We start from the raw sequence: 12,953 nt of genomic DNA, 5'->3' as shown, positions 1-12,953 counted from the left end.
AAAGACGGATTGTGGGCCGTTTATATGGATACACCTTATAAAATGAGAATGGTGTGGATTCATGGTGTGGAGCCATTGTGTTGTATTGTCAATGCAACGCTCTTCTCCCACTCTTCACACACTGACAGCAACACCGCAGGAGAAATGCCAGCACAGGCTTCCAGTATCCGTAGTTTCAGGTGCTGCACATCTTGTATCTTCGCACTATAGATAATTGCCTTTAGATGATCCCGAAGATAAAAGTCTAAGGGGGTCAGATCGGGAGACCTTGGGGCCCACGACGACCAATCCACTTTTCAGGAAACTGTTCGTCTAGAAATGCTCAAACCTGACCCCCATAATTTGGTGTTGCACCATCTTGCTGGAAAAACTCAGGGAACGTGCCAGCATCACTGCATAGGGAAACACCTCATCAAATATCAAGTGGCCTTGAGGTTTCCATTGATGAAGAATGGCCCCGCTTTTGTAAATATTTTGGTAATAAAATTTTAAAGGTCACATGTTTATCTGTATTCAGTATCATATTTAAATATATAATGTCACATTTGGGCGACGCAGTGGAGCAGTAGGTAGTGCTGACACCTCACAGCAAGAAGGTTGCTGGGTCGCTGGTTCGAACCTCGGCTCAGTTGGCGTTTCTGCGTGGAGTTTGCAAGTTCTCTCTGCGTTCACATGGGTTTCCTTCGGGTGCTCTGGTTTCCCCCACTGTCCAAAGACATGCGGTACAGGTGAATTGGGTAGGCTAAATTGTCCGTAGTGTGTGAGTGTATGTTTCCCAGACATGGGTTGCGGCTGGAAAGGCATGCGCTGCATAAAAACGTGCTGGATAAGTTGGTGGTTCATTCCGCTGTGGCGACCCCGGATTAATAAAGGGAAGCTGACAAGAAAATGAATGAATGTCACATATTGTCTATCATTTCTTGTTTATATATTTACAACCAAAATGTACATATCAACTACTATAGTATTTTTCTTTTATAGTATTAAAGTAATTTACTGTAGTATTTTTTCTGGGGGTGTTCAAATATCTTACTCGGGACAATTTACAAACTCAAAAAGAGCTTGTCTTAAAGAAATATCATCAGTTTTCCTGCTCATATAGTGATGGACTAATGCAGTAGACAACAGTCCTGCATAATCAGTGAATGGAGGTTTCTTATTTGGGTGAAACTCTGTTGTACGTCTGTGTAATAAGCTCACACGTCAGATTTCCACATTGACTAAAACATCTTTTCACAATATGAGCAATGTACGGTCTTTCTCCAGGAAGTCATTGCTGGAAGCTTCGGACAGTCAGCAAAACACACGCAATCTTACACTTTATTGTGTATTTTCCAACACAATCTCACGGCAGTTCTTAACTTTTTGATTCAGTGGGTAATAATTCGTATGAATTCATACGATCTAATTCGTTCAATTTAGTACACTGCAAAAAATGCTTTTCTTGCTTAGATTTTTTGTCTTGTTTCTAGTCTAAATATCTAAAATTTCTTATATCGAGAAGCATTTTCTAGACAAGCAAAACATATTGTCTTGTTTTGAGAAATAATTTGCCAATAATAAGTGAGTTTTTTCTTAAAACAAGCAAAATAATCTGCCAATGGGGTCAGCAAAATAATCTTGTTCTTTCTTTTGACGTAAGATTATTTTGCTTACCCCATTGGCAGATTATTTTGCTTGTTTTAAGAAAAAACTCACTTATTATTGGCAAATTATTTCTCAAAACAAGACAATATGTTTTGCTTGTCTAGAAAATGCTTCTTGATTTAGGAGTTTTTAGATATTTGAACTAGAAACAAGACAAAAAATCTAAGCAAGAAAAGCATTTTTTTTGCAGTGTACGATTTGCTCATCACCTAATGATGGTTGGGTTTAGGGGTGGGGTTGGGTGCCACGCCTCCTTTCTAAAATCATACAATTTCGTACGATAGAACTTGTACAAATTAGCCACAAAACTGGCAAAGTGTAAAATATTTACATTTTCTCGTGAGATGAGGTATTTTCTGGTGCAGCTTACAATTTTATAGTCATGATAAGCTTCTCATGAAAAAACAAACACACGGCTCATTTCTGAATGATATGACTGTGATTTATTGAGATAACAAAAATAAAAAAAAACAATAGTTTACCACACTGATTTGTGGTGCAGGCATTTAATCTTTAAAGTCATTTGCAGGATTAATATATTGCCGTTTTGGCTTCGTTTACCTCTGTTGCATTTACTTGTGATCACTGATAAGCTTTAAAAGATGATGTTTACGTTTGACATCATTTGCCAGACACTTTTATCCAACACAACTTTATAAATGTGACCCTGAAGAACAAAACGTTAAAAAAATAAAACAAAACGACATTAAAAGACATTTTAAGATCATCTTCCATGAAGGTATTTTGTAAATTTCCTATAAATATCGCATTTATTGTGTATGGCCATACACTCAAAGCGCTTTATAATCAATGGGGGGGGGGGGGTCTCTCCACACCATCATCTGTGTGCAGGATACACTTGGATGGTGCGACGGCAGCCACAGGACAACCGCGCCAGTGCCCTCACCACACACCAGCTATTGGTGGAGTGGAGAGACAGTGATAGAACCAATTTGGTGGAAGGGGATGATTGGGAGGCCATGATCGTAAGGGCCTATTGAGGGACTTTGGCCAGGACACCGGGGTTACACCCCTGCTCTTTACGAGAGTCAGTACCTCGGTTTAACTTCTCATCCGAAAGACGGAAATATGTATTAGGGATGCTCCGATCAGCATTTTTGCAGCCGATACAGAGTACCGATTCCTTGTCATGGTGATAGACCGATACAGAGTGCCGATTCTGATGTTTCAAGCTTTTAAAGCACATTTTCCCACTAAATATGATACTCAAGTGGAGCTTTTCTTTTACCAAAAAGAATAAATTAAGATTGCTGTATATAATCACTCAAACATATCTCTTATATATGAACGTGCACATGCATCTTATAAACTCACAAACACTTGTGGTTGGTTTATGGGATCGGGCAGATACCCGAGTACCAATCAAGTCAAAAAATGTGATTATCAGCCAATACCAATCTTCAGCCGAAGGATTAGAGCATCCCTAATATAAAGTTGATATCAGAATTATTAGCTCCCCTGTTTATTTTTCCCCCAATTTCTGTTTAACGGAGAGCAGATTTCTTCAACATATTTCTAAACATAATAGTTTAATTAACTCATCTGTAATAACTGATTTATTTTATCTTTGCCATGATGACAGTAAATAATATTTGACTAGATATTTTCAAGACACTTCTATACAGCTTAAAGTGACATTTAAAGGGTTAACTGGGTTAACTAGGCAGGTTAGGGTAATTAGACAAGTTATTGTATAACGATGGTTTGTTCTGTAGACTATCGAAAAAATATATAGCTTAAAGGGGCTAAAAATTGTCCCTAAAATGATGTTTAAAAAATTTAAAACTGCTTTTATTCTAGCTGAAATAAAACAAATAAGATTTTTTACAGAAGAAAAAAATATTATTAGACATGCTGTGAAAATTTCTTTGCTCTGTTAAACATCATTTGGGAAATATTTAAAAGGAAAAAAAATTCAAAGAGTTGTATATTATATATACAACTTAATTTCTGATTATTGTTATGCATTAACAACTTAATTTGAGCAACTTTAAAGGTGATTTTCTAAACATTTAATTAAATTTTTCTGAACCCTCAGATTCCAGGTGCACAAATAGTTTATATCAGTTGTTGAATGAATAATCAGCGTTCATATTATGCATAAATCTCAATAATAATAATACAAACAACACCCTTATGACTGGTTTTGTGGTCCAGGGTCACATATGTTAACAAAAGATGTAATCAAAGCAGCAAAAATGTACAAAATAGTACAACAATTCCTACAGTAGTTAGTCTATATAGGTCTATAATAAATAACAATATCATATTCTAATGGTAAAAAAAAGTAAAATTACGTGAATTAATTTAACATAGCACACAACCCATCCAGGCAGAATTCATGAAATACTTCATTTACACTTTAAGAGTGTAAAGTAGTACACTTTAGTAGTGTAAAGCAACTTTTAAAGGAACACTACACTTTTCATAGGAAACAGGCTCATTTTACAACTCTAGAGTTAAACATTATAATTCCTGAATCCATTCAGCTGGTTTTTGGGTCTAGCAGAAGCACTTTTAGCTTAGCATAGATCATTAAATCGGATTAGACCATTAGCAAAAAAGAATCACGTTTTGATCCATTCACAATTTTAAGCTTGACTAATCTGTAGTTTAGAATGACACAATATACTCTCATATTAGAACTATACTCTCATTCTGGCATAAAATCAAGGCTCAATAGTATTATACAGCACATTGACATCTGCAAGAGATGATTCAGAACTATAATTAGGCACTGCGCAATATTATTGCACCTAGAAAATAGCGACTTTTCATTTTCTGTCAGTCCGAGTACATGATTAACTACAGCAAGTCAAGCTTTAAATAGGAAGTCTTTTCTGAAAATTCATTGAGATGCTAATGGTCTAATCCAATACAATGATCTATGCTAAGCTAAAAGCGTTCCCGCTAGAACTGGAAATGGTCTGGAAAGAATAAATAATGGTGAAACTGGTCAGTGATGTCGCTCACAAAAGTGTTTTGATCATTTTCCTATTTAAAGCTTGACTGTAGTTTCATCGTGTACTAAGACTGACAAAACATGAAAGGCTGCTATTTTCTTGATCGAGATAGATTGGAACTATACTCTCATTCTGGCATAATAATCAGGAACTTTGTTGTCGAACCACGACTGTAGCAGACACAATGATTTAATATGCAGTGCATGAAAATCTTGACATTTGCGAAAGACGATTCAGAACTATTTTTAGGCGCTGCGTAATATTATTGTGCCTAGAAAATAGCAACTTTTAATTTTCCGTCAGTCTGAGTACACGATTAGCTACAGCAGAGTCAATCCTTAAATAGGAAAATTAACTAAGATATTTTTAAAAAAACTTTCAGTGAGATGCTAATGGTCTAACTCGATGCAATGATCTATGCTATGCTAAGCTAGGCTAAGCTAAAAGTGTTCCCGCCAGAGCTGGAAATGGTCTGAAGAGATTCAATAATGGTGAAACTGGTCAGTAATCTCGCTCACTAAAGTGTTTTGATCATTTTCCTATTTAAAGCTTGACTGTAGTTTCATCGTGTACTAAGACTGACAAAACATGAAAGGCTGCTATTTTCTTGGCCAGTATAGAAAAGAACTATACTCTCATTCTTGCATAATAATTAAGAAACTTTGTTGTCGAACCACGGCTGTAGTAGGCACAATGATTTAATGCAGTGCATGAGAATCTTGACATTTCGTTCATTCATTTTGTTTTCAGCTTAGTCCCTTTATTAATCCGGGATCGCCACAGTGGAATAAACTACCAACTTATCCAGCATATGTTTTGCGCAGCAGATGCCCTTCCATCTGCAACCCATTTCTGGGTAAAATCTTGACATTTACAATAGACAATTCAGAGCTATTTTCAGGTGCTGTGTAATATTATTGCGCCTACAAAATAGCATCTCAACATTTTTCGTCAAACTTAGTACATGATGTAACCAAGGAAAAGTCAAGCTTTTTTAACATTTTCAGCGAGATGGTAATGGTCTAATCTGATTTAATGATCTATGCTAAGCTAAGCTAAAAGTGTTCCCGCCAGAGCTGGAAATAGTCTGAATGGATTAAAATAATGGTGAAACTGGTCAGTGATGTCACTCACAAAAGTGTTTTGATCATTTTCCTATTTAAAGCTCGAGTCTTCTATAGTTTCATTGAAAATAGCAACTTTTAATTTTCCGTCAGTCTGAGTACACGATTAACTACAGCAGATTTAATCCTTAAATAGGAAAATTAATGAAAATATTTTTGAAAGATTTTGAGTGAGATGCTAATGGTCTAATCCAATTCAATGATCTATGCTAAGCTAAGCTAAAAATGTTCCCGCCAGACCTGGAAATGTTCTGAAGGGGTTCAAAAACGGAGAAACTTGTCAGTAATCTCGCTCACTAAAGTGTCGTGATAATTTGTCTATTTAAAGCTTGACTCCTTTGTACTTGTTGTGTACTAAGACTGACAAAATAAATGCTGCCATATTCTGAATAATTCTAATATTAATGCGCCTAGAAAATAACAACTTTTCATTTTCCATCAGTCCGAGTACACGACTAACTACAGAAGACTCGAGCTTCAAATAGAAAAATTATTGAATTACTTTTTTTTTTAATTGAGCAAAACGCTGATGGTCTAATCTGATTCAAGTATCTATGCTAAGCTAAGCTAAAAGTGCTCCATAGACACATAAATCGGCTGAATGGATTACAAAATGGTATAAATCAGTTTAACTGTAGTGGAGTTGTACAATGAGCCTATTTCCACAAAAAGCACAGCGTTCCTTGAAATATTTCTCGTTGTCCAAGCTTTTCTCTCAATGGAAAAACTTCTTCTTATGTTTATGAAGGCTTGTTGAATGTCTGAAACTCTCGCCGCACTGAGTGCAGTGATAGGGCATTTCTCCGGTGTGAACGCGCATGTGCACTTTCAGGTTTGCGTACTGAGCGAAACTCTTGTCGCAGCACGAGCACTTGTAGGGTTTTTCTCCAGTGTGAACCCTTTGGTGGAGTTTCAACAGGCTAATTCTAATGAAGCTCTTCCCACAATCGCAGCACACATGCTCTCTCTCTTCATTATGCGTCTTCATGTGCAGCTTATAACTGTTCAGCCAGGAAAACGTCTTTTCACACACTGAACACACATAAGGCCTCGCGTCCGAGTGAGAGTTCAAGTGGCATTTCAGATGCGATGAGGAGTTGAACTTTTTACCGCAGTGCTCGCAATTAAAGGGCTTTTCCCCGGAGTGAGTGTGTTTGTGATAATGGAGACCGGATGCGTCTTTAAAGCTCTTCCCGCATGGTATACAGTGGTACGGTTTCTCTCCGGTGTGCGCTCGCTCGTGCACTTTCAGGTGTCCGGATTGAGTGAAACTCTTCTCGCAGTGTGAACACTTGTAGGGTCTTTCCCCAGTGTGAATCCTTTGGTGCTGCTTCAGCAGAGCGACTCTAGTAAAACTCTTCCCACAATCGCAGCACACGTGTTCTCTCACATCGCTGTGCGTTTTCTGATGCAGTTTGCAGTTGCTGAGTCGTGAGAAGCTCTTTCCGCATGACGCACACACATAAGGCTTCTCACCTGAGTGCCCTTTCATGTGGTTTTTCAGAGTTGACGACGAGTTGAACTTTTTGCCACACTCGCTGCAGTCAAACGGCTTTTCTCCGGAGTGAACGCGCAGATGATAACTCAGACTTGACGCCACGGTGAAGCTCTTCCCGCACTGATGGCAGGAGTGCGGCTTCTCTCCGGTGTGGATTCGGGCGTGTATGCTCAGGTACGCCTTGTCTTTGAACCCCTTCCCGCACTGTGAGCAGGTGTGCAGCTGTTTGCCGGCTTCCTCTGAGGTTGTGATTGCGCAAAGTTCCTCCTTCACTTCATCCAGCTTAAGACTCTGCTGATCTTCCTCCCAGTCTAAAAAGGAAAAATTGGTTCAAATCGATTATGAGATTTTCAGAATGCATCTCTATTCTCTCTTGAATCGATTCTGAACTTTTAACAGCAGATGGCGCTCTAGGCTAGTTTTTAACAGCAGATGGCACTCAAGGCTAGTTTTTGACAGCAGATGGCGCTCTAGGCTAGTTTTTGACAGCAGATGGTGCTCTAGGCTAGTTTTTGACAGCAGATGGCGCTCTAGGCTAGTTTTTGACAGCAGATGGTGCTCTAGGCTAGTTTTTGACAGCAGATGTCGCTCTAGGTTAGTTTTAAACACCAGACGGTGTTCTAGGCAAGTTTTTAACAGCAGATGGCACTCTAGGCTAGTTTTTAACAACAGATGGCGCTCTAGGCTAGTTTTTTGAAATACCAGATGACGCTCTAGGCTAGTTTTTAAACAGCGAATGGCGCTCTAGATTAGTTTTAAACACCAGACGGTGTTCTAGGCAAGTTTTTAAACAGCAGATGGCACACTAGGTTAGTTAGTTTTTAAACACCAGATGGCGCTCTATGCTAGTTTTTAACAGCAGATGGTGCTCTAGGCTAGTTTTTGACAGCAGATGTCGCTCTAGGTTAGTTTTAAACACCAGACGGTGTTCTAGGCAAGTTTTTAAACAGCAGATGGTGCTCTAGATAAGTTTTTAAACGCCAAACGGCGCTCTATGCTAGTTTTTAACAGCAGATGGCACTCTAGGCTAGTTTTTAACAGCAGATGGCGCTCTAGGCTAGTTTTTTGAAACACCAGATGACGCTCTAGGCTAGTTTTTAAACAGCGAATGGCACTCTAGATTAGTTTTAAACACCAGACGGTGTTCTAGGCAAATTTTTAAACAGCAGATGGCGCTCTAGATTAGTTTTTAAACGCCAGACGGCGCTTTATGCTAGTTTTTAACAGCAGATGGTGCTCTAGGCTAGTTTTTAACAGCAAATGGTGCTCTAGGCTAGTTTTTAAACACCAGACTGCGTTGTAGGCTAGTTTTTAACAGCAGATGCGCACTAGGTTAGTTCGTTTTTAAACACCAGATGGCGCTCTAGGCTACTTTTTAACAGCAGATGGCGCTCTAGGCTAGTTTTTAACAGCAGATGGCACTCTAGGCTAGTTTTTAACGGCAGATGGCGCTCTAGGCTAGTTTTTAACGGCAGATGGCGCTCTAGGCTAGTTTTTAACAGCAGATGGCACTCTAGGCTAGTTTTATAAAGCAAACAGTGCTCTAGCCTAGTTTTTAACAGCAGATGGTGCTCTAGGTTAGTTTTTAACAGCCAATGTCGCTTTAAGCTAGTTTTTAACAGCAGATGGTGCTCTAGGCTAGTTTTAAACAGCAGACAGTGCTCTAGGCTAGTTTTAAACAGCAGACAGTGCTCTAGGCTATTTTTTAACACCAGATGGTGCTCTAGTCTAGTTTGTAACAGCAGATGTTTTGCTAGATAAGCTAGTTTTTAACAGCAAATGGCGCTCTAGGCTAGTTTTTAACACCAGACGGCATTCTAGACTAATTTTTAACAGCAGACGTAACAATAGGCTAATTTTTAACCGCAGATGGCGCTTTCTTATTAATGAATCAAATTTTTTTCCACAGTTCTAAGGTTTAATAGCAAAAACCAAAAGAGGTTTTTTTTGCTGCTGAATATCAAGTTTCTTTAAAATACCAAGGATTAATTTGTAATTTCAAATAAAAGATTAGCTCACCCCAAAATGAAAATTTACTAGTTTATTATTCATTAGTACTTTATTCACCTTCAAACAGTTCTAAACCTTCATTAGTTTATATTTTTGTTGAAAAAAAAAATAAACCAGAAGCTATTGACCCTAATAAAAATTTAAATAAATAAAAAAAAAAATAATTCTATGTTAGTCAATGGCTATCGGTTTCCAATGATTTTTAAAGTATATTTTTTGTGTTTTACAAAAAAAGCAACTAAAACAGGTTTTGATAATGTGAAGGGCGAGTAAATGATGACAGAATTTTGATATTTACCTAAATACAAATATGTTGATTGCATTATCTTTATTACTAAAACTGTACACCCACCTGTTTGTTCTTCAGGATCTTCTTGTTTTATTATGGATGATTCTGGGTCAAACAGGTCATCAATCTCTACTTTAATAATCTCCATCTTTACCATGGTGTGTTGCAGATTTCAGCTGTCAATCCTGGAGTTTGTTTTCTGCTGTAGGATGATGTAAATATCAACCACCTTTAGAACAAGTAAAAACAGAAACTCATCATTGGCATTGCCTAAACAAACAATCCAGTAATGTGTAGTGCTGCTAGGTTATACACCTTCACCCTATCTAACTATACCCTTCTATATCATAATTCCAATCAAAATGTATTACTTACTCACTTTTAAACACAAACAGTGATTAAAAAAAACACAATGTTAAAAGCCACTGCAGTTTGCTTTAAACTATCTCAAAATGCTCACACAGTAACAGCTATGGAGTCAATGTAGGGCCATATATAATTGCAAAATAAAAGAAAGTTTTGAAAACAAAAAATAAAGTATTAAGTATTTTATAGTATTAAAAAAAATGCTAATCTACGAAAATCGCGAAGCGAAAATTATTTTGAGAAATTAAAATCAGAATTGCAATTGACTGGACAGGCTTTGTAAAGGCAATGCTAGAATTTATTTTTGCAAATATATATATATATATATATATATATATATATATATATATATATATATATATATATATATATATATATATAATTTCTTTGCTAATTTCTTTTTTCAAATTTCATTTTTGTGTCTCAAAAATAATTTTTGCTTTGCGATTTTTGTAGATTTACATTTATTTATTTTTTGCTTAATACTTAATTTTTTGTTGACAAAACTTTCTTTTATTTTGCAAGTATATATGGCCCTAGGTATAATCCATATATAGTCCTTAAAGAACGCATACAAAAAGACAAATAATCACTCTATTGTGGTTCAATTCTGCAGCGACTCCACAAATCTCCTGTGTTTTGACCTGTGGTTTCTGGTCAACTATAATCCCAACTCAACGCTGCATATCTTGCGATGTGACCATTGCGGACACTTTGCCATATCAATGCTCAAACAATATATTGTGCAGCCCTAAACTGTAATTTAAAGTAAGTACATTATAAGTAACTGTAATTAAATTACTTGAGATTAATAGTAATGTAATCTAAATCACAACAGTAATCTAATCACAGTGACTATTTACTTTGTAACTAATTACACCCAACACTGATTACTGAGTACATGACAAAGCAAAGGGAATCTAACAGCATTCAGTTAAATTAATTGAATAGTTAAAATGTACAATAACACTACTGTACACAGTTTTTATCATTTAAATAATCCAATAAAATTAATCTTTATTAGTTACAAGAGGTTCAATGTCATGTGCGTTAATGCTTTAAACTATGTCAAAATGCTCACACAGTTACAGTCCTTAGAATTTCACTCTAATGTGGTTAAATTCTGCAGCGACTTTACAAATCTCCTGTGCTTTGAGCTGTGGTTTCTGGTCAACGATGTGACTATTGCAGACAGAATTGAGGTAAAGTTGTTTTTATATTCACACATTCGACTTTCTCCTTGATAATATAATTTAGAAGAAGTATTGTTCGCTAATTGTAAATAATGAATCATATTAGCAGCCAATGACTATCAAAGCATTGTTACAGTCAATTAAATAGTACTAATGTTGTTTTGAGGTCATTCTTGCATGCGATTATAGACCGAATATTCAAAGTATCAAAGTAAACAATATAGGGAGCGTGTCATTGAACGAATGTGTGAATATAAAACCGACTTTACCTCAAAACAGACACTTTGCCATACTGTACAGCCCTAAGCTATAATTTAAAGTATTTAAAGCAAGTACATTATAAGTAACTGTAATTAAATTACTTGCGATTAATAGTAATGTAATCTAAATCGCAAAAGTAATCTAAAAGTAATCTTATCACAGTAACTAGTTACTTAGTAACTATTTACACCAAACACTGATTATTGAGTACATGACGGAGCAAATAATTATTACTCAGTACTTAAATTAATAGTTACACGTTAACAATGACACCAAGATTAAAACTGAATGATGCTAAGAAAAAAACAACGCATTAAAACTCAACGCATTTAAATTTATTTAGATAACTTATACTGGACGAACGCGTACACAATCCTGTACATACATCTCAAATAAAGAGCGATTGTTTTACTAATGCGATATATAAACAGAGCATGACAACAGCATATTGCTATAGAATATAATGTTATTCGTCAAAATGTGAGTCATAATAATCATAATGAACAAAGGGCGATGTGCTCAACAGCGCGTGACATGCGAAAACAACGCTAAAAGCCGCTTGATTACATCATAATATGGTATACAGAATCATATTAAACGTTTATCTTACTATTATGAATACCATAGTAAAGTGGTGACTTACATTTGTCCGTGTGTACAGACTTGAACGCGTTCAGGCTTCTCCACTGATTCTCTTCCTACACAGAGGAACTATGGAAACAACAACGGAAGACCGTCATCACGTGATTCACGCAGACCTCGAATAGTTCCGGGAACCATTACTTTTTTATTTTTATTTTTTTGATCAAACAGGGGTGTACAAAAAAGGAGTTATACATAAAACAGTATACAATGGAATTAACAACAAAAATTAATCGTGCACATTAAGTATTTTTTCCAGTAGTTGAGATGTCTTAATAGCTTTGGTATTTGTATAGCAGTGAGGGAATCATGAAAAAGTTTTAAATCAATGAAAAATAGTTTACAATTCGGTACAGTCAGCATACATTTTGTTTTGTGGATGTGATACTTTCCAAATAAAATAAGAATTTTAGTTATTTTGTCCATTTCCTGTAATTCAGAGTTGCAATCCGTAAATAAAACCATTTGCTCAGTTATACTGATAAATTTATAAAACACTTCAAAAAGTAGTAAATCTGAAAAATAAATGAAGAATTGTTTCCGGGAACCATTACTTTTCTTATTTTGAAACCATGTTGTTATGTCAAGGATCGGTACGATAGTTTTTTAATTATGTTAGTCAAATTCATATATTTTTAACAAACATTAGTAACAGGAGATGTAATTGCACTAATATTATGTGACTTGAATGAATAACTGCAATAAAAGATTAAAGATCAATACATGAAAGATTAACAAATAATTCAATAAAGAAAAAAACAAAATAAAATAATAATCTAAAACATTAGCTAGAAGAGCCTCCGCTGTGTAATACATATGCTGAAATAGCTGGCGGTTCATTCCGCTGTGCTGACCCCTGATGAATAAAGAGATTAATTGCCAGACCAAATGCAAATAATGAGATATATATATATATATATATATATATATATATATATA

General features: G+C 36.0%; 2 protein-coding genes across 4 annotated transcripts in view; one reads left to right on the top strand and one right to left on the bottom strand.

The window, feature by feature from the left end:
• Positions 1–12,953, top strand: part of gria4a (glutamate receptor, ionotropic, AMPA 4a) — an 877,747-nt gene that overhangs the window by 662,301 nt on the left and 202,493 nt on the right. The window lies entirely within an intron of this gene.
• Positions 3,532–12,131, bottom strand: zgc:112998. 3 transcript variants are annotated; one of them, XR_015508587.1, is made up of 4 exons: positions 12,016–12,093; positions 9,616–9,781; positions 5,309–7,564; positions 3,532–5,128 (listed from the first exon to the last, which is right to left on the bottom strand). XR_015508587.1 is itself a non-coding variant. In XM_087282932.1 (4 exons), exons 2-3 carry the CDS (start codon positions 9,707–9,709, stop codon positions 6,471–6,473), a joined length of 1,188 nt encoding a protein of 395 aa, XP_087139058.1. In that variant the 5' UTR covers positions 9,710–9,781; positions 12,016–12,093; the 3' UTR covers positions 3,658–4,107; positions 6,431–6,470.

Source organism: Danio rerio, chromosome 15, assembly GCF_052040795.2.
Source record: "Danio rerio strain M-AB ecotype USA chromosome 15, GRCz13ab, whole genome shotgun sequence".
Lineage (NCBI taxonomy): Eukaryota > Metazoa > Chordata > Actinopteri > Cypriniformes > Danionidae > Danio > Danio rerio.
This window is presented reverse-complemented; position numbering and strand designations above follow the sequence as displayed.